General features: G+C 33.9%; 1 protein-coding gene across 1 annotated transcript; it reads left to right on the top strand.

Annotated features, from left to right (window-relative positions):
* Nucleotides 1-1,222: 1,222 nt before the first annotated feature.
* On the top strand, nucleotides 1,223-18,019 carry LOC145814824 (uncharacterized). The gene is made up of 8 exons (XM_082911790.1): nucleotides 1,223-1,612; nucleotides 2,184-3,434; nucleotides 5,085-6,450; nucleotides 9,614-9,893; nucleotides 13,874-13,981; nucleotides 14,068-14,346; nucleotides 16,439-16,582; nucleotides 17,453-18,019. Exons 2-8 carry the CDS (start codon nucleotides 2,237-2,239, stop codon nucleotides 17,639-17,641), a joined length of 3,564 nt encoding a protein of 1,187 aa, XP_082767916.1. The 5' UTR covers nucleotides 1,223-1,612; nucleotides 2,184-2,236; the 3' UTR covers nucleotides 17,642-18,019.
* The last annotated feature ends 4,913 nt before the right edge of the window (nucleotides 18,020-22,932 follow it).

Below are 22,932 nucleotides of genomic sequence, written 5' to 3' on the forward strand. Positions count from 1 at the left end.
TATTATCGACCATATCCACATCCATTTAAGCAACATTTTGAAAATACATTAGAATCTGATCAAGGTGAGAAAAATTCGTACAGTCATTACCTATAGATTTATCTTTCTGAAAAGTCTTCTCAAACGTGATATGATGAATAAGAAAATAAAGTACAATATGAAAATAAATTATGGGTATAATAATACACTAATATCATTTATTTACAATTTATAGGACCCTATGGAACACATTTATATTTAGGGATAGTTTGGGATGATTTAAATAAGTGTACTTTTTGACTTTTTATGAAATATGGGTTGCGTATGGGTTGAATTTGAAGTGATGTAGTATAGAAGTGATGTGACTTAAATAAGATGATGCGAATTAAATAGGATAGTGACTTTTTGACTTTTTTAAGTTATGACAAATAAGGCCTTAAATATATTATCAAACTCAAAAAGAATTTTATAAGATTTTATGTTAAATAAGTTTTCCAAATAGTACTTAGGCATCGTTTGGGAACAGACTAATTTAGTAATTTTTTGACTATTTAGCTAAAATATGAGCTAAAAAAAACTAGCATGTTTGGGATGACTTTTTGACTTTTTACGAAAAGATGTGCAAAAAGTAGAGAGAAAAGAGAGTTTTTGACTTTTTGATATGTGTTGTTGACTTTTTGGCTAATTTAGTAACTTTTTGACTTTTTGACTAATTTAGTAACTTTTTGACTTTTTGGCTAAAAAGAAGGGTTCCAAACGAGGCTTTAGCATTTGTTTGTCATAAGTTAAAATGAGACTTTTTTAACTAAAATAATCACAAAAAGACTTAGGCCAAGTTTGGCATGATTGAAAAAAGACAAAAAGTCAAAAAGTCACTATTTTATTTAAGTCACATCACCTCTCTAACACATCACTTCAAACCCAACCCAAACCCAACCCATATTTCATAAAAAGTCAAAAAGTACACTTATTTAGTCTTGCCAAACTAGGCCTTAATCTACTTTTTAGCCAAAAAAGACAAAATATACTTTTTAGTCCAATAAGATATAAAGTCACATCGAAACCATAATCATTTTATTTTTTCTGAAATAAAAATAAAAAAAAATCTATCTCAAACAAAATTTTTTAACCTCAAATTAAAATAGTCAAAAAATCAATCTACATCTCAAACCAACTCTTAACTTATTTTAAAAAATGATTAATATATTTTAATTTATTAATAATTAATAATAAAATTATTTTATTTGTTTTTCGAGGCCTGTGAGGCTGTGATGTGAGAAATGCCTTTGCAGGCCGAAGGAAAGAGAAAACGCAGGAAAACCAAAAACCAAATCACACAAAACCAAAACCAAAACCAAAACCCAAATTCACAAATCCAAAAATCACAAATTAAAAAAAGTCAAAAATCGAACCCTGCATTTGGTCGAGGATGTGTTCGAGAATGAGAGATGATGATTTTGTTTTCATACATCATTATTATTATTATTGTTGCTTGTAGTTGTTGTTGTGATGGCGATTGAGACGATGATACCCAACCACACACCCACTGTTTTCTGTTTGGTATCAGAGAAACCGCCTTTCGATTTTCTGGCCTCTGAATCTAACTCCAACCCCTTCCTTTCGATCTGTAACTGTAAGTATTTCGATCACTTCAATTTTATATTTTATTATTCTTCTTTGTTTGGTTTTGGTGTCAAATCTATTGCATTCATTTTCCATCTCTAGGGTTTCTGTCAGTATTCATGGATCTTCAAATCTGATGTCTTTTTTGATTTGTTTCGATTAACTAGCTTCCAAAATCACTCTAGGGTTTTCTATTTTCTTGCTCAGAAATGTGGGAAAAAAACGAAAGCCAGAGCTTGGTTTTCAATCTAGATTTATTTAGGTTTATTGGGGTTTTTTTTTTTTTTTCTTTTCCTTTTTTTTTGGGAGCTGTGAAGAGAAACATTCACTCCAGCTTCGGTGTTTGCAGCTGCGACTCGATTTGGCTTCAAATTTTTTTTCTTGAGTTTTCTGGGCCAGAGATACTCTTAATAGATCATTTATATCAAATAAAGAAAGGGATTTGTTGACTATATGAATAGTGGTTTACGACTTCTCTGTCAGCGAGGAGATTTACATGTCATTTATTTTGTTTTATTTTTATACCCTAAATAAGCATTATATGTGTTCAGAACAAGCTTTCAATTCTTGGGCTGTTTCAGGTTTTATGAAGTCCTCTTTCTAGTACCTGCTCGTTAGCTTGTACCAGTTGACAATGGCAGAATCTAGTTCAGTTGATGTCATCCTAGAGTTTTTACGAAGGAACAAATTTACAAGGGCCGAGGCTGCTTTCCGCAGTGAGCTCAATAACCGCCCTGATTTGAACGGTTTCCTTGAAAAACTCACCATTAAAGAGGAATTGGGTAAGTTATTGGAGGAAGAGAATCGGGGCAAAGCAACTACAGAAAATCAAGGGACAAGTAATCAAAATACTGGTGAAGTTTCAAAGGAGCTTATTGTCATGGAGATAGAGCATGGGTCGGGGAGAAATGGGTCTGAGAGCAAATGGAAAAACTCTGCCTCCGTTGGGGAGCGAAATAAACTGAACGAACCCATTGGAACGAGTGGCAAGAACTTTACTTTCTCTAAAGGTTTAGAAGACACCGTGCTTGATTTGTACTCGTGGAACTTCAATCCTGGTAATGGTCCTGTGGATCGTTATCGGAATGACCATAGCATCAATACAAACAACTTGTCTGAGTTCCAGGTTACTGGTCAGTCAAAGTTCCATTTGGCTGAAGTTTCAGATGCTGGCAAAGCCAATGTGAAATCTGGAGAAGAGAAAAGTTATGCTGGTGAAATGAGAACATCATGGCTTGGAAGTACCAGTAAAGCCAGTGCAGAGTCTAAGAATGAGAGGAACCAAGCTAGCGAGCTTAAGGAACTTGATCAGCTACATAAGGCAAGTGGTGCCCCCTCTAGAGACAACTTTGTGGATAACCCATGGTCTAGAAGCAATGAGCCTACAAATTCAGCATCAGAGTTGTGGAAAGATTGCTCAGTCAAAACTGTATTTCCATTCTCCAAACCGGATGCATCGACCAGTTTTGAATGTGCTGCAATCGGTGACCAGAAAGAAGGCAAGAGAAGAGCGGAGATCAGTGACATTAGGGCAGCAATCAAAGAGCAAGTGGATGAGGTTGGAAGGGCTTTATTTTTTGGAAAGACCCAGGAGAGTTCTGAGCAAAAGAATGTCAGCAGCTTAAGCTTTCCTCATGCATATGAGATTCAGAAAGAAGAATTACCTAGGTTGCCACCTGTTAAACTTAAGTCAGAGGACAAGGAATTAAGTGTCAATTGGGAGGAAAAATTTGATCGTGATGGACCTGGGTCGAAGCTTACTCCTGCTGACAATACATTCCTTATAGGGTCATATCTTGATGTTCCTGTGGGACAAGAAATCAGTTCTGCAGGTTTGTTTATTTCAATGTTTTATGTTCAGCCCATACTTACAGCTCAGTCAAATGTTTGTGTGTGTGTGTTTAATTAATAAATTAACTCAGGGTATGTTTGATAAAACTGAAAATTTGGTATGTTACAATTTATTGCTGAATTAGTTGTGCTAAAGACTTTGAAGGGCTGATTTATCACTAAAAAAAAAGAAGACGACTTTGAAGTGCTGAATTTGCAGAACTCAAACTATAAAGGGTAAATTTGTTAGTTTAATTTTACATCTTCCACTTAAGCCATTCAACACTTCGTGATAAGACAGACTTATATAATCAATTCCCCATTTTTAGTAGAATTTACCTTTTAAGTGGTAACAAATTACGTGTGATTAAATGTACTTAGAGGAAAAACTGAAATTTTCTGATCTCAGTTATCAGATAGAACCACATTTCCCTGTCAATTACGTGGCTTTCTCCAATTCTAGTTCTACTCATTGCATATTCTTGACCTCTTACCTGATTTGGCATTCCTGTGGTTTACTAATTCATCTCTCTCAGTGAACATGTTTCTTGGGTTGATTTATTTGCTGCCAATTCATGCCATTCTAACATAAGGCATTCATTTGAATTGTTGATTTCTCACCTCAAGTTATAATAATATATTGCATATTTTTAGAGGTGTTTTGTGTCTGTAGAGAATCCCCTTTGTTTCCCCCTTCTCTTTGTGTGCCAACATTTTTCATCGAGGTGCATAATTCTACACCAATCGGAATTGTACAAATTATCTCCTGAATACTTTGAGTCAGTACATCCCTGTCACAAAGTTGGTACAAGCTTATTTCTTATTGATTACATTGTCAAGTCTTATTTTGGATAATGGTGTGGTCCATGGGATTGGTTTACAAGTCAATGTGATTAATGAAGTGATTCCATTTAAATATTTCATCATTACTTTAAAATTGTATTATGAGGAATCTCTACCTTTTTTTATTTAAAGAACAACTTGAAACTTTGAATTTTTAACATTTGTCATTTTATGGTGTACAAAATTGATTGTTTTTTCAAGTTCCTCTTGGTGGCTATTGTATTACATGATTTCTCCGCACCCCTCAAAAAAAAAAAACCTCAATCATAGTCCCCCAAGTGAAGATGTTGATTAATATACTAAGAATATTATGCATTTTAATTTTATAATAAACAATTCATAAGCTCTACAACCTTTAAGACTTCTGGGGCATGTGTCTTCTTTTCCTGCTTATTTGTTCTTGTTAATATTTTAATATATATATTTGTACTATTCAGTTCCTTTAACAATATTCCTTTTTTTTTTTCCCTCAAATAACTGGAAATTAATGATCATTGTTATTATTTTTGTGAAAGTTGACCTCTTTGAGTCCATCCTTTGTTTCGCCAATGTACCTTAATGATACTAATTGGTGTACTTGGCCATTTACAATGGTGTGATTATCCATAAACATTTATGTAAATGTATCTAAGTTTGTGATTAATTGTTGGTAGAAAAGAACAAGCTAGATAATTTCTGCTGTGGACCTGTTAGTTTCCTTACTTTTTGGTTCTTTTTAATCCTTGCTTTACGGTCCGTTTCATCTATCGTTTTGGCCGATCTTCTAAAACTTGAAGAAATGGCCATTAACATTTGAAATGATGATCTAGGTGGAAAAAGGGCCGGAGGAGGGAGCTGGCTGTCTGTAAGTCAGGGCATTGCGGAGGATACTTCCGATCTTGTGTCTGGTTTTGCAACTATTGGTGATGGATTGAGTGAATCTGTTGACTATCCAAATGAGTATTGGGACTCTGATGAATATGATGATGATGATGATGTGGGCTACATGAGACAACCTATTGAAGATGAGACCTGGTTTCTAGCTCATGAAATCGATTACCCAAGTGACAATGAAAAGGGAACCGGACATGGGAGTGTGCCGGACCCTCAAGAAAGGGGCCCTGCCAAAGATGAGGATGATGATCAGTCATTTGCAGAGGAGGATTCCTACTTCTCTGGAGAGCGGTATTTTGAATCTAAAAATGTTAATCCAGTTACAGCTTTAGATGATCCTATAGGCCTGTCAATGACTGAAATGTATGGGAGGACCGATGAAAATGATCTGATAGCTCAGTATGATGGACAATTGATGGATGAAGAGGAACTGAATTTGATGCGTGCAGAACCGGTCTGGCAAGGTTTTGTCACTCAGACAAATGAATTCATCATGTTAGGGGCGGGGAAAGTTCAGAATGAATGTGGAAGGCCTCGTCTGGATGATATTTGTATGGATGATGATCAGCATGGTTCAGTGAGATCTATCGGTGTGGGGATCAACAGTGATGCTGCCGATATGGGCAGTGAGGTTCGAGAAAGTTTGGTTGGTGGTAGTAGTGAGGGGGACTTGGAGTACTTTCAAGATCATGATATTGGTATCAGTGGATCCAGGCATTCCGTGCATCTCTCAGATAGGAAATATGTTGAGAGATCAAACAGGGATAAAAAGAGAACAAATAAACATGACTCTGACAAGTATGTAATGGGTAATGACAAGGGTGCAGGGAAACAGGAAAAAAATCATACAGATGGAGGATTTTCATTCCCCCCTCCGAGAGATGGGCAGTTGGTGCAGACTGGATCTAGTAAATCTTTATGGTCGAACAAGTGCAATGCTGTTATTGGTGATGAACTTGATGGCTGTTTGAATACTGAGATTGGGGCAGATGACATGCTTGCTCAATGGAGGCGGAAAAGCAGTGATTCTTCACCTGTCAAGAGTTCAAGGGATGAAAACAATGCCAATGCTGTAGTATCGGAAAATTCTTCCCCATCGACAATCTCCGATTATCGTTATGCTGAAAAAGATCATGACAAGAAAGAAGAGGATGAAAGAGCTGCTTGTACAAGAGAAGAAGATTTTGGGGCATCACTGGAGGATGAAGAGGCAGTTGCCGTGCAAGAGCAAGTAAAGCAGATAAAGGTTCAGGAGGAGGAGTTTGAAACTTTCAATCTTAAGATTGTCCACAGGAAAAACAGGTAAACCTTTGTTCATATACGAATTCGTTTGAACTAAAAAATAATAACTCCTGGTTATTATTTTGCAATTTTCTGCTTTTGTTTTGGACTTCTATAATCTGAAAGATTTAAGCAACAGTTGAACTAAAAGATATACATCCTCTTCATTTAGTTTCACATTAAGCTTTGGGCTTCTACTCGTTGAAAAGTTAAAAATTTGTTTATGGGATGTGTATGAGATTCTGATAATTTTGTTTGTTCTTGTTTTAAACAAAATACGTTGGCTTTTTCTTGTAGAAGGATGAAAACTAGGACTGCTTAGCTAAGCATAACCTATTTCTCTATTGCATTGACTTAGGTGAGGTATTGGTTGTGGTTATATGTCTCAGCATTGGATTGATCTAATTCTCATGTCAAGGACACTAGGACACGGCTACGTTTCATATTTCTTAAATGCTTACTTTCATTTTTTAAGGGTAAAATGATGGCTACAAACTAAAATATAGCATTGAATATGTATGTATGTATATATATATTAAAGTGGAAGTCTTATGCGTAGTTGTATAGTAAACTTGACTACTTATACATACTTTTTGGGTGCATTTCCAACTAGGCATGTCAAACACATATCCTATACCCTCTTACCCAATTGTTAAGTTTCTGACATGCTAGAACACGAACATGGACACGGTCATGGATACGAATACGGATACAGATTTGATGATACGATAAAACCTAAAAAATAGGATACCAGTACTGCTAGGGTATGTTTGTAAATTTTTGTTTTTATTTTTAAAAATTATTAGGTAGTGAGTTACACGTCCGCAAGTCTCCAACGAGTATCGGTATTTGATACGGATACGATGCAGATACATCTCCCTTTTTGAAGTATCCGTGCTTTGGAGTATGTAAGATAGACCTATGAAGAATATGTTTTAGCTTGTTCACTAGTCAAACTTTGAATGTGAAGTGCATTTAGAAGTGACAGGTATTGAATCATTCGTTTCCCATGTCCTTTGGGCCTCAAGCTAGCAACCAAAGTGAGCCTCGTATTGGGCACCAGAGGCGGAATAAAGGTGTCCTATGTAGTTTCATTCTCTTTATCAAACTCCAAGAGTAACAAAATGAAGCCGGATTTTATTCTAAATTGAAATACAGTTTCTCTGAAGTATTCTAAATGAAATACAGTTTCTGTGAAGTACTGATATTTTTTACTTATTAGTTTGACACTAGAGAAAAGTGGAAGTGCAGGCACATGATTAATCTAATTAAAAAATTGGAAAATAATGTGGTTATAAGATTTTCCCAATGAAAGAGGGAGCGAGAAGGGGGGGGGGGATGTACTTCTATACACAGAAAGAAACAAAAAGTATACACATAAAAGGGGGTTGAGATTGATAGACTGAAGTATAGAGAGAAAATTTGTACAGTGGAGGAGGAGATTTGTACTTTCATGTGCTTGAGAAGCCCACTCAATTTTGCCAAAGACTGAAAGTATAACAAAAATTTATAAATGAGAAGGAAAACTGAGGGTACTAGAAAGTAAAAGACACATAAAAGGGGGGAGAGTGATAGATTAGCATTAGCTACAGTACAATGATATAAGTCTCATTTGTTATTGCATCATTGTTCTCATTTTTGTTTTTGGTTTTCATCTTTTGAGTCTTTGGAAATAAAAACAATCAGAAGCTTCAATATATAGTGGGTGTTTGGAAAGTTGCTATTTTAATAGGCTATTTTAGTAGGCTAAATTTTTGTGTTTGGGAAGATGATTAGATTTTTTTGTAGTTGGATGTGATGTTTGTGACAAAAAAAGTGAAATGATTATGGATTTAATGTGACATTTTGTCTTATTAGTTATTTTAGCCTATTTTGTCTTTTTGTGGATTTTACCCCAAATGAGGCTAAAATCTCACTTCCCAAACAGCCCCATATAGTCTTCTTGAACTTTTTTTTTATAATCAATTTCATATTTTTATGACTTTGAATTTTTTTGAAGTTGGAAGAGAATTTAAACTACTCCCTTGAAATGACCTATTTTTAGGAAATGCCTTTCTTGTATCTTTTTATTTTTATTTTTCTCCTATTCAAGAATAAAAAAATACTTTTCAAAGATGATACCAAATGGGCTCTAAATTCTTATTAGTGCAAAAGGGGAAATATAATGATCATCCCATACTTTAGTAATCTGTCAAAAGGCTTTAAAAAGGTGATTATATGCTCCAATGAGGTTCAAAATGGTAAAAAAAATAATTTCCTCAAAAAAAGTTAAACGAAAGGGAACTGATTACAAATATAGATTATTTTTTAAAGCTACGATGTCAATAGGTTATTTCTCTATTTTATTATTGCCGCCCTAATCTATATTCTTCTATTATTTTATTTTTCCAAACAAAACTATTATTTTATTGGGTAAATTACATCGACATCCCTTGAGGTTTGGTAAAAATACAATAAACCCCACAGGTTTTGAGGATTGATAATTAAGGAAAGAAAATTAAGAGGAAGGGGAAACAAAGGCTTGACACAAAATAGAGAAATGGAGAAGTGAGGAGAGGGAAATTGTAAAAGGGGGAGAGGGACTAGAAATATGAGATGTGGGCCATGGAGAATAAATAAAGAGGAGCTTGAAACAAAATGATATTTGCCTAAGAAAGCCATAGGTTTAGAGGATTTTGTAACTTAGCTGGATGGTAGAAAGGTCCAAAAACATTACCCCGACAAGTTTGTCAAACAAAAGGGAGTATCAACTCCCTTTTAATTTGAGTATAGTACTATACATCCACGGGAGGATTCTGATTGGTTGTGATTTTGAGTTTAGGGTTATCAAGCTTGAGGTATTGCATGAGTGGTGGTTATGTTCTATAGGAAGGTTTCCTTTGCATATTTAATGTAATAAAATGTGATTAGTAATTTGTTGTGGATATATGTTGTTTTGTTAGTGGCAGTACCTTCGATTTTGGATGATGAATTTCCCTCATCAGAATTTAGCTCTTGTAGTTCCTTAAGCATATGTGTAGACTTTCTTGCGCATCTTTTTTTCCTCGTTTTTTTTTTTTGGTGTGTGCGCGTGCGCTGCCAACAAGAAAAGATCCGCCACCTTTTCAACTCATCATTCTTTTCCACCGATTTTGTTTGGAACTTAAGCTTGTTTTCTTGCCTGATTCTTGTCTTTGTTGCTCAGAACTGGCTTCGAGGAGGACAAAAATTTCCATGTTGTTTTAAATTCAGTCATAGCTGGGCGCTATCATGTTACTGAGTATCTTGGATCTGCTGCATTCAGCAAAGCCATTCAAGCTCATGACCTACATACTGGCATGGATGTTTGTGTGAAGATAATAAAGAACAACAAAGATTTCTTTGATCAGAGTCTTGATGAGATAAAGCTGCTTAAGCTTGTCAACAAGCATGATCCCGGTGACAAGTATCATATTCTCCGATTGTATGATTACTTTTATTATCGAGTAAGTAAATAGCAATTGGCATGTTCCTCTGTCTCGGTTATTTATTCTTTAAATAGCAATTGGCATGTTCCTCTGTTCTTTGCTAGTTTGATGTAGTTTCTGTACTTTATGTAGTTGTTCCATCCTTTTCCTGTCCTGGCAGGCAATTTAGGCTGGGTGGCTTGCATCGTTACTGTTACTCACCTCGATTTAGCTCCACCATAACATCTTGTTCCCTATACAATAACTGTCTTGAATTTTGGGAAGACTTGACAGTCAGTATGCACTGCTACTTTTAGAGAGTATTTATTTAGTGAGAGCAATATGATAAAGCAGTGCTTGGTTTGTTGTTGATTTGCAATGACTTGATGAATTCTTAAGTAAAAAGAACACATCTTTGGCTAGAATTGTGCTTCATGATGGGTTTTTCTAACCTTTCAGTGCAGGTTACAGTGGAGATTTCATATTATTCTTAATATTACTTGTGTGACTTCCATAGTTTTGGTTTAAAATCTGTTGCTGTTTTTAAATTTTATTTTTCTAGATTATTTCATTTTCTTGTACGTTGTGATTTCTACTTTCTTGTTGAATTTCTCCTTTTCAGTTGTTTCTCTTGATGAAATTAAGGGGGTGTTTGGCAAGAAAAAATTTAGCCTTTTTTAAGCTAAAATACACAAAAAGACAAAATAGGCTAAAATTGCTAATAAGACAAAATGTCACATCAAACCCATAATCATTTCACTTTTTCTTTGACAAACATCACATCCAACTATAAAAAAATCCAATAACACAAATTTTAGCCTACTGAAATAGCCAAAAACTAAAATAGCCTACTAAAATAGCAACTTCCCAAACACCTAATAAGTTCCATCAGAATATATAAAGCATGAAAATATTTGTATCCTCTAGATTTTAATTTTTTCACACTTTTTTTCTTAGTTTTTTTGAACCAGACTTTGAGTTGAAAAAGTCCTTTGTTTTTTTGCATATTTTGGGTTATGCCCTTGATGTTTGGAGAGTTTTTGATTTTACTCTTGTTATAGCTTCCAGGCCTAAACAAGTTTGAGTGTGAGGAGGACCTGAATTTAGTATAGCAGAAGCATAAGACTGTGCAGTGCCAATATCAGAGCATATGCCTGAGTTGTCCATACATCTCTTATATCCAACCCAGTAACATCCAAATATACATAAGCACATATGATACATATATGGCTGTGGCAAAAAATCCTATACAAAGAAATACACATCCACAAGTGTTTGATGGGGATAAAAAAGGCATTGGATAAAGATTTAGTAATTTATTTTGGCATTGTTTTATATTTATTGAATTTTATTATTTTTTTAGGTTTTATTGAGATTTAATTGTTGTAGTGTTTTATTTTTGGTAAATTTAATTTAATTAGGGTTTCCTAGGATGCGTATATATGGCTTTATGAAATAGCTTTAGGTTGTGTTTGGTTGGAGGATTTGGGAAGGGATAAGGAAAGGGAAAGGGAAAGGGTGTGTGAAACTAAGTGAAATGTAGGTAAATTTTATTCACATTTCAACTACCTTTTCCCTTTCCCTTTCTGTTTCCAAATCCCTTTCCAAATCGCCCAACCAAACACAGCCTTAGGAGATTAGACTTTTATGAATATTGATTGTTTATTATTGAGATTGAGATATTATTTTGGGATTTTGTTCCCTGTTCTTCCTCCTACTTCTTGTCTTCCTTTTGGTGCTGCATAAATTTCAATTTTATAATATCAGCATCACAGGAACCCCAAACACGTGACATGATGAAGCAAACCACACCAAACAAACAAACCAAGCAAAGCACATATGCCAACAGTGTGTGAAAACCACTTATCACCTTTCTCGAGAGTCACCATGAACATGCAAGAAAGCTTAGACCTGCCAAAGCTTGTTTACAAAACCACAGCCTTGCACCCAGGCACCACTTCCAATCAATCCAAACTGAAAGTTGTGATTCACAATGGCAATCCGAGGCTGAACCCCATATATAAGCATCACTCGTCCCCGCAGCCGTGATCACAATGCACTAACTCAAGCTATGAAGAAGGGAAAAAAGGGCAACACTAGTGTAGCCAAAGTCTGAGAACCATGTAGCCTGCAAGGATAAAAGACAATGGCCAACATCAACCTTCATTAAGCTATCTTGATCCAAAGATACAATATCATAGCCTTTTTGGACCAAGAGAAGCAACCACAACTTGCAAATCACAACAACCTCCATTACACAAGAACCACTCCTCGATCTCATAAATAACCCAAATGAGCATCCAAAAAGAGATAGGAACCGCATAATGTGAAGCGAAGTCCCACGTTGATTTGCTACTAAAGTAATATGCAATGTAAAAGCGTGAGGGCACTCTCACCTTTTGAGCTAACTTTTGGGGTTGAGTTCTACCCAAGACTGTGTAACATGGTATTAGAGCCGAAGTACCAATGATGGGTAGGGTGCATGTCCCTGGCTTGCACGTCCCAGGTGTTGATGAGTGAGAATGCTGGGCATGAGGGAGGGTGTGAAGCGGAGGCCCACATCGCTTGGCTACTAAAGTAATATGTAGTATAAAAGCATTAGGGCACCCTCACCTTTTGAGCTAGCTTTTGGGGTTGAGTTCTACCCAAGACTGTGTAACACATAGACCCTCAAGTTTAAGCAAGAAGTAGAGTTCCCAAGCCTAAATCAAACGTTTCTCACATTGAAGCCCTTCATCAAAAGATTGAGAGTATCAGTCCAAGCTTGCCCAAACATAGCCTAAAAATCGACAACGAAGGATAAGAGGGCTAGAACAAAGGAAAGTATAGACACAAAAGCGTCCAACTAGTACAAACACAATAGGGATTGAGGGCACATAGAATAGCCTAGGGTTGAGAGTGTATATTTGAGCATATATTGTTAGAAATGTATGTTTTGCTTAGTTGTGATAGAAATGTTAAATTAAAGGGTAAATTACACTCCTATTTTTTAGAAAAAAATATAGCAAGCCCCACAGTTTTGGCATAATTACATTGATCTCCTTTTTAGTAAGGCTAAAAAGACCGAAACTAATGCAGATGTTGTGAAGACATAAAAATAAATACGGTAAAATATACATTTTAGTGTAAAAGAGATAAAAACGTAATTTTTCTATTCATATAACTAACAAATTTATGATGAAAATGGGGCCAGGTGTTATGTAAATTAAAACATTAAGGGAGCTCAATGTAATTATGTCAAAGGTGTGGGACTTTCTATGTTTTGTCCAAACCTTAAGGGGGGTAAGTATAATTTACCCTATGTTAAAATATGAACAAATATTAGAGATTTGTGTCAATTGCAAAATATATTTTTAAATATAAAAAAAAAATATTATTTGAATACAAAGTTCTAGAATAAATATGATTTAACTTTTCCTATAATCGATGAATGTCACAATTTTTCTCTTACTTGGTAGCTTTTCTTTTGTTTCTTTAAATTCACATGTTCGAGAGGTTCCATTCCACTTTCTCAATGGGAATGCAGTTCTAATGAGATTCTTACACTGAATTGTGGAATTGCGGTTCCTGAGTAGGAGGTTCTTGCAATTAAATCCTAATTTTCAAAGTACACTGATGTGTCACCCCCAGTAGGAGGTTCTTGCAATTAAATCCTAATTTTCGAAGTACGTTGTTAGTTTGGCTTCTGCGCTGTTAGTCTGTTACACATAACGATGAATGTGTTTCTTTTTTCTTTTTCTTTTTTCGCTATCTTTTTTCTCCTTGTTCAATGAAAGCTGCATTTACTAGAGGCTTAGTTTTTATTTTTCTTCTTGAAGGAGACTGGAGAGTGCATATCACGTATGTTCACAAGTATGATAGCATGTTTTCTTATAAATACATTTGCTTGTAATGCATGACCCTTGGTGATGTCATGTGAATGTCTCATTTATGTTGTGTATGGATTTGGTCTTGCATTTTTTTTTTGGGCGTCCAGAATGATCAATTCTTAGTGCATGACAAGTGATTTTTGTGTGCAGGAGCATTTATTAATTGTCTGTGAACTTCTCAAGGCAAATTTATATGAGTTTCATAAATTTAATAGAGAATCTGGAGGGGAGGTTTACTTCACAATGCCAAGACTGCAGGTTTGTAGGGTGACATTGTTCTGAGGGCTTTTCATCCCACTAACAAGCTACTGGTTAATTACTTGTTTTTCAATTTTTATGTGTAGTCTATCACCATCCAGTGTCTGGAGGCACTACAATTCTTGCATGGTCTTGGTCTCATACACTGTGATCTGAAACCTGAGAATATTTTGGTGAAGAGCTACAGTAGATGTGAAGTGAAGGTCATTGATCTTGGAAGCAGTTGCTTTGAAACAGATCATCTCTGCTCATATGTTCAATCTCGGTCATATCGTGCACCAGAGGTTATCTTGGGACTTCCATATGATAAAAAGATAGATATCTGGTCGCTCGGCTGCATCTTGGCTGAGCTTTGTACTGGCAATGTGAGTTCTTTGATCCATTATTTATACTGCCTCCTTTTCACATTTTACTGGATTTACAGTGACTGGGTTGTCTCCTTTGTAATGAAATGTTATTCTTAGAATTTGCTTAGAAAGTATCTTTTGAAGGTTCGGAACATCATATGTTCTTATTTGAAGAATGAGTGTGCTCACCCTCCTATAAACATAGTGAAAGAAAACTTACGAGTTAACTTGAAACTTGAAAGAGACGTCTGCACTTCAATAACATATCCTCAGTTCTATTTTAGAATTAACTCGGTTTCCTTATCATAAATTGAAGCTAATGATAATGTGCTGGTGAGTAACAGTTGGTTGTGGAACTATCTACAGCTAGAATTTGAGAACTGAACAACAGTGGAAGTTAGTATGCCTAGGATGATGTGGTCTTTCTGATTGTGGTAACATTGACAATTGCATAGGTGTAACTGGATCATCCACTCACTTTGATTTCTAAGAAATTCAGGACTACTAGAATTTCCTTTTCTACTTGTTAGAGAGGTCTTGGAGCACTTGCTTGTCATATTTCTGTTTTATTTCATTTCGATTTCTAGAGAATAAAGGATAGTAAGATATTGAAAGTTGAAGTTGTATTTTTTGCTTATTTGTTATTTATAGTGTAGTATATGGGTATTTTAGACGTTACAGCTAATTAGGATTTGTTAGCTTTTATTTGGTGTAAATCAACTCTCGTATTTTTTTAGATTGTGGGTTAGGACAACTCTCTCTCTCTCTCTCTCTCTCTACACGTTGTATTTGCTTTTGTGGTATCAGAGCAATAGATTCCTCTTCGGAGCAATCACAGACCAGTATAGTGCAGCACCTAGTCTTCTCCCTCTCTGTCAGCAATCGCAGCTCATCACAACCCTTCATTGTACTCTGTTGCATTGCATGTTGCCTTACCAAGCTCGATCATTGTAGATGAACTCCTCGACCTCCCCTGCAGTGGCAACAAGTTTCTCTTGCTATTACAAGTTGCTCTTTTGCAACCCCTAGAAGGAATTTTAACAATACTAATGTGACCAATAAATACTAAATATTTACAAGTGTGTCCCATTACAAATGTTTGCGAGCCTAATGAGGCAGGTTGGGTCTTGTTTGAACTTGACTCATTTATTAAATAACCTGAAAAACTAGGTTTGAGCTCATTCGTTAAATTATTAAACGAGCTTGGTATTGAGTCAAGCCCAAACTACTCTGTTCATTTGCAGCCCTTATTTACATACTATCATTGTTTGCTTCACATAAGATATAAGTACCTTCATACACATAATAGGTTTTTAATTGTACAAAAAAATAAAAACGGAAGTCAAGGTAAAAAAATCGGGCACTAGATTAAATAACTTGTTATGTAAGCCTAGTATAGATATAGAGTATTGGTGCTGGAAAATACTGATATTATTCTATAGGAATTGAAGTTTGTATCTTCTGGTTCCCATAATCAAAATGCATGAGATTCATTCACTGTGCACATCGTAAAAGCAATAAAGTGGGAATTATGAAAGGTTCCAAACGGGTGTTTTTTATGCTGTATATTAATTCATTGCAATTTTCTTATGGCCACGGTGGTCACAATATGGATGATTAAAGCTATAGGATTTCACTTGAGATTAAAGATATGTGATGTTGAGAACTAGCTTGCTGACGTTGAATGTTATACAATGTCATATTGTTGTCATCTATATTGTAATTTTGGTTTAGTTATGCATCCAACGTATTGACTTGCTGATTAGAGCCTAAGATAGAGTAACTGAAATCTACAGGTTATGTTCAACTTCAATGTGGTATTTATATTTCCTTTGTCAATAATGATACTTATCTAATCACTTGTAATCTTGTACATTGAGTTTCTTCCTGCCCTTCTCCTTTGTTTGAGGAATAATATATTTGCCATTTATGTGCAAGGTATGTTGAGTGTCTTTGGAACAATTTACCTGCATCTATTACTCCAACAAAAAAGAAAGAAAGAGAAGGAAACTAAATAATCTTATCTGCATCTTATGATGATCAGTTTTCCTGGCATTAATTTTTTGTGATCGTCAGTGTATTACGGTAAATGAATTTCACTGTGGTGTAGGTTCTCTTCCAAAATGATTCACCTGCCACGTTACTTGCTCGGGTGATTGGGATCATAAGTCCCATTGATCAGGACATGCTTGCAAAAGGACGGGATACATACAAATATTTCACCAAAAATCACATGCTTTATGAACGAAACCAGGTAATAGTCCTTTTTGCTTGTTTTATGTTTTCCTCTATATACTGTCTTTTGGTTCACTTTAGGAGTCAACTAGCTTATCATCCTTAAAAGTGCATTTGATTTTGATTATGGAAAATGTTATAGGCCCCAAATTTTCTACCAAATAAATGTGGATTCCACCCCCATGTGAGACATTTGGTAATTTATTTGGTAGAAATTTTGGTATTCCTAGCATTACCCTTTGATTATGCTTGTTTGATAATCTATCTAAGAAGAATGTGTGGTTGAGTTGGTGTTCAACAATGGGACAACAAAACTTGTCTGGCAAGTGTTAAATTTATTGAAACAGACATTATGTTCCACTTCATACTTTTTTGACTCACTGCTGTGAATAGGAATGTATTGTTTTATATGTATGCATGTGTTTCTCTGTGTATCTCCTATATTTTTGTGCTGAACACATTGGGGATACTTCATGGACATGCATGTCCTGTCTTGACAAGCCGATAGACACCTTGAAGGATTTTTATTTTTCATAATAAATCTAATTTAGGATCAAAGTAAAATATATGGAAATAAAGAGTAGGGAAAGTTGGGGGGGGGGGGGGGGGGGTGGAATACCCCTACATATAAATTGGTTCCTCTCATATCTTTGTGCCTAAATTTATATTCATATTATACATAGGAAAATAAGTCAATATCCTAATTTTTTGAAAATCATTGCCCCGCGTCTGTATCTGTTTTCATGCCCATATCCGTGTTAGATTGTGGCAAGAGGTAAAATGCACAAAATTTATTTGGAATGAAATGTGGATGTTACTCCTGATGCAGTTGGCACACTGTTTTCACTTAATGACAGTGGTGCATTTTTTTTTTTTTTTATTTCCTCAGGACACCAACAGACTGGAATACCTAATCCCCAAAAAGACATCCTTAAGGCACCGGTTGCCAATGGGGGACCAAGGCTTCATCGACTTTGTTGCTCATCTGCTTGAAATAAACCCTAAGAAGCGCCCTTCTGCATCAGAGGCTCTGAAACACCCATGGCTTGCATACCCTTATGAACCCATTTCATCCTGAACAGTGATTTCCTCGGTGCAGATGGCTGTTTTGGGTGGTGTTATGAAGGGAAGGAGGTCCCAGTTGGTTCTCAATTGAAATTGGTTTCATTAAACTAATCTTCAGTGGAATTTACTTGTACCTGTGCTTGCGAATGCATTGAAGGTGTGATTGGTTTTATTGGTGGTTAATCTCACTCTCTTTCCTTCCCCATTATCAGGTTGTATTCCAATTAACCACAACCGAGAATGTAATTTATTTTTTTGCACGCATTGTGTAATTCTAGGGGTTTTTTTCTTGGTCATTTGCTTTGTGTTGTCTCTGGTGGAAGGGAGATCTTCAATCTTGTTGTACATGATGTGATAATTCTTTTAGGTTATCTAGTATTAGCTTGTGAAATAGTTGCTTATCCAATTTTGGTCGACTCACGACGCTTTTGCTGCAGTGCATCAGATTGGAGCTTGCTTAGTGAGAGTGTGTGTTGATTTGTCATGTGGTTTTGATATATTGTTGCCATGTAAGGGGTCCTGGGCTTTTTCTATATTCAGGCGCATGTCATGGTTCCAACCTATTTGAGTTAGGACTTAAGGTTCTTTTTTATCTCTTTTTTTTCTCAGAGCCTTGTATTATTCACTTCATTCTGGTTTCGTAATTTTATTTGGATTGTTAGGTGTGATACCTCCTTTTTAACTTTAGAGATCTTAGAGCATCTCTAGGTGGTTGATTTCAAAACAGGGAGTCTGAGTGTTAAATTTTCACTTGCATTAGGGCAGAAATAATGTCTCATTTTGTGTTTTTCACTTGTACATTTAGACTGATTCATTCGACTTCATCGCCACCATACAAATTCATAGTAAAGATGTGTATAGAATTGGTATATACAAAAATACTTAAAAAATTATTGTATATTTCAGATTTAACTTATATATTGTAAGATTTATATATAAAATGAGTTTAAGCATTACAACAACTTTGCTTAGAATATTTTAGATGTTATTGGTATAATGTTCCATATCCATCATTAATCCTTGCATGTTGGTAAAAATATGGCTCGAATTCTTTTGGGTTTATTGGTATTTGATGGGCTCACTTTGGAGTCCACCACTGATAATTTTAAACACACCCCTAAAAAAAAATAATCAATAATAATAATATTAATGATAAATTACCACAAGTCCTTTTTGAAAAGTGTGTATTCTATTTAATTTTAAATTTTTTTTGGTAGTTTCAAAGGTCTTGTGCCTATTATTTTTTTTTTCCTGCACTTTATTTATTCTTTTTATCCGTCTCTCTCTGATATATGGCGATGACCGCACATTTTTTTTTTTTTGTGGTCTCTTTTTAATCTATCGTCATCGGTGATCACTATTGATTGGGATTTACTGTCAACAACTGAGCATCGACTCCTTACTTCACGCTCATTGATAGTTAAAGAGATGAGTTTCCGACGAAAAAGATGAGTATATCTGCTCAAATTTAATGTAGAGAGCCAAGTTGTTAGTTGTTAGTTGCTTATTGGTCAGTTATCTTTGATTAATCATTTTGTTTCTAATTTATTCAGTCTTGTCTCTATTCGTTTCTAACTAGAGTGAAATCATTTAATTTTTGTAGCCACTCAATATTCGTCCCACATTCTGTAAGTCCTCAAGTGTAGGAGTAAAGAATATAAAGAGTTCCATTTAGGGTATAAGTTACATGAAAAATGATGATAAAGAATTTAGGTCCTCTCGAATTACATTTATAGATTTTAGAATCATGAGTTGTTTATTCAGAAGTAACACTTCAGTCAGTTCTAGAATTTCATTTGCTTGTATACCTGATCCAGTGAACGAAGAAGAACATGAATTCTAAGATTTGAAAATAGATTTAGGATGGAATATACCAAAAATACCAATTAAAGAAATTTATAAAACAAGTTTTCTACAATCCGCTTTTAAAGTTAATCTACAACTTAAAATTGTTGAATAAGTTTATACTGTAACTATGATACATGAAACATGTCATTTATTAACCAAAGAATCTATAAAAAAAACATAAATCTGAAGGTCACAACTTTATACATATAGGATTAATACAAGTTGCTGTCAAACCATTAACCATTCAAGGCATAAATTCATCTATTCTTCTATGCTTAAGAGATCGAGTAGATCTATATTAGATCTGGCTAGATCTAAATTAAAAATAATTGTCGGAGTACAAATATCTTTCTATATCTATCTCTTTTCTTCGATCTCTCAAAATTTTTTTTTTTTACTTTTTCTGTACTACACATTTCTATTTCTCTATTATAATGGAAAAAAATTTCAAACTCTGAACAAGTTTTTGATTTTTAGTTACAAGCGGTAAAAACTGTAAAATTTTACAGTTTTAGTTGTTTTGGTGCTGAAATGAATCATTTTTTTAAATTATAAAATTTTGTAGTTTCATAACTTTCTTTAAAATTATAAAATTTTGTAGTTTCATAACATGTTAAAATTTGATTAATAGGGATAAATGCTTAATAAAATCATGCTTGCTCTTCAATTTGATCAATATTAGAGATTATTTACTTAAACGTTACAAAAATTAAGAATAACATATATATATATATATATATATTTTCATTATTGCTGTTTGTTGTTCTTATATTTTTTTTCTTCTTCCAGTTTATCAATATTTAGCACATTTTGCTATGTTTTTTCACTCTAATTTCTTAATTTATATTTTTTTTTTCCGGACAATATTCTAGACATTTCAGTTAGTTTTCAGCAATATTTTTGACATCCAACGAACATTCTAGACATTCTGACGACTTCTAGTGACGTTCAGAACACTCTAGCGACACTTCAGCGAATTTTCGGTGATACTCCAACAACTTCCCAGTGATGTTAAACATTCCGACAAGTTTCCAGTGACCTTCTGGTAGAAGTTCAAAGGTGATGGGATATAGCCGAGTCTTTAATTTTATTTTATTTTTTTAAATTTTTTGGTAACAATTAAAAATATGTAAGACTAATTGGTGAAAGTATTTTGTTTTTAAACTTTGCGTATGGACCTATTGGTAAGTTCCACTAATAATAATTAGATATTAATACTCATATGATTTTATTACATTTTTGTTATAAATAAATAAATAAAATTATTTTTAAAATTATACTTAAGTCAATTTTTTAAAAATAAATATAGTTCGATCATATAATTATTAATACCTTATTACTTAGGTCTCATTTAGAAATAGATTATTTTAGTAACTTTCTAGTTTTTTTGGCTAAAATATGAAGTAAAAAAAAATTAGTATGTTTGGAATGACTTTTTAATTTTTAATAAAAAGATGTGCAAAAAGTAAAGATAATGAAAATTTCAAATTTTTGATATAGATTATAGGCTTTTTGATTTTTTTAATAACTTTTTAACTTTTAAGCTAAAAGTGTTGCATGTCAAATGAGACATTAATTTTTTTTATAAATGATTTTTTCAATAAACGTTGAATAATTTGGTTACCTAGGTGGATCTCAAAATGGGTATACTGGGTCCTAAAAAAAAAAAAATCACTATAAAAAAAACCAACTGTTCTCTCTAATTTTCTTCATATATTTTATAAAAAATTAATTAAAATAATCAATTCCTAAAATAATCCTAAGGCTTCGTTTGGGAACAGGTTAATTTAGTAACTTTTTGGCTATTTGGCTAAAAATATAGGTAAAAAAAACTTGTATGTTTGGGATGACTTTTTGGCTAATTACGAAAAGATGTGCAAAAAGTAGAGAGACTTTTTGGTATGGGTTGTTGGCTTTTTGGCTAATTTAGTAACTTTTTGACTAATTGACTAAAATAACCTCTTGCCAAACGAGGCCTAAATCTCACGACACTTCTTTAGTTAGATGCTCAACTAGAGTGAAATCATCCCAATTAAAATATTAACACTAAAAAATATTAGCAAGTTTGGGAATTAGTTAAAACAACCAGAGAGTAAAAAATTTATTACAAAAAAATCAACTACTCCATTCTTTTTGTTTATCTGTACATTTTTTCAAAATTTAACTAAAATAATTGATTTTCAAAATAATCCTAATGTCTAACACTTGAGCCATATACTCATAAAAAATATTTAGAAATTATCTAGAATTTAAACATAATTATGGCCCACAAACCACTAATTTTAAATCTATATATACTCTACACATCACTTTCATAGTAGAATTATCAACAAATTTTCATGATTTCTACGTTTAAATCAATATCTATTAATTTTGAGTACGAAGTGTATTAAGGTCTCGTTTACCAACTCAATCTTTTAATTTAAAAGTTAAAAAAGTCGCTAAAAAAAATTAAAAAACAAACTATCTATACAAAAAAAGTTAAAGATTTAATTTTCTTTTATTTTTTACACATCTTTTCGTAAAAATAAAAAAATTATTCAAATCAAGAAACTAATTTTTTTTTTTGAAATAGCATGTTCCAAACAAGGCATAAGTTCAGGAGTACCCAATAATTTCATATGCAAATTAGCAAGCTCATATGGTATATAAGGGCGATACAGTGGTCGCTACAATCTCATAACCACTTTTTACAAATTGTTCAGAAACTGGTACTCTCTCTCTCTCTCTCTCTCTATATATATATATATATATACACATATATGCACACACACAATCATAGATTAAGAGACGCGCACATATAGGTATGGAAGCATCTTCTTCTGATCAATCTTAGTACTGAAATATGGAAATGACGACGCTGTTACTGCTTGAATTTGCAGTTGGAAGTAGTAGTAACTACTAGTATATACTGTTTGGTGCATTCTATACCTAACAAAGTCGGAACGATATATCATCGAATATCAATTTGGTAATCTTCTCACTATATTTATATATATATATGTGTGTGTGTGTGTGTATGTTTGACTCAGATGAATCCATTCTTTCAGAATTAAAGTATCTTGTGCATATATATATATATATTTGTAGTAATGCGTACATTTCCTTTGAAGTTTCTCTTGCTGTTCTTATATCATGAGCTTTCAAGAATTTTTTGATATACAATACAATAAGAAAATGCATGAGAAATCGAGTTGGCAACAACAACTTAGACGAATCTTGTGTTCGTTATATAGATGTGAGTGTTTGATCTTCAGCCATACATAGCAAGCTTTTCTTGGGGCAAGCAATTCATTGTTTCTCTCTGATTTCATTAGCCCTAACAGTGTTTTTTTTTTTTTTTTATAGTTTTCTTCATTGTTTTTACACGTACAAGTGTGTGTATATATATATTGAATTCGGATATCTATATTGGTCGGTCAGGCGATGGAAGTATTGAATTTCGAATAGTGTTTG

Source organism: Camellia sinensis, unplaced genomic scaffold (assembly GCF_055761805.1).
Source record: "Camellia sinensis isolate YWXY unplaced genomic scaffold, ASM5576180v1 Unanchor13, whole genome shotgun sequence".
NCBI classification, from domain to species: domain Eukaryota; kingdom Viridiplantae; phylum Streptophyta; class Magnoliopsida; order Ericales; family Theaceae; genus Camellia; species Camellia sinensis.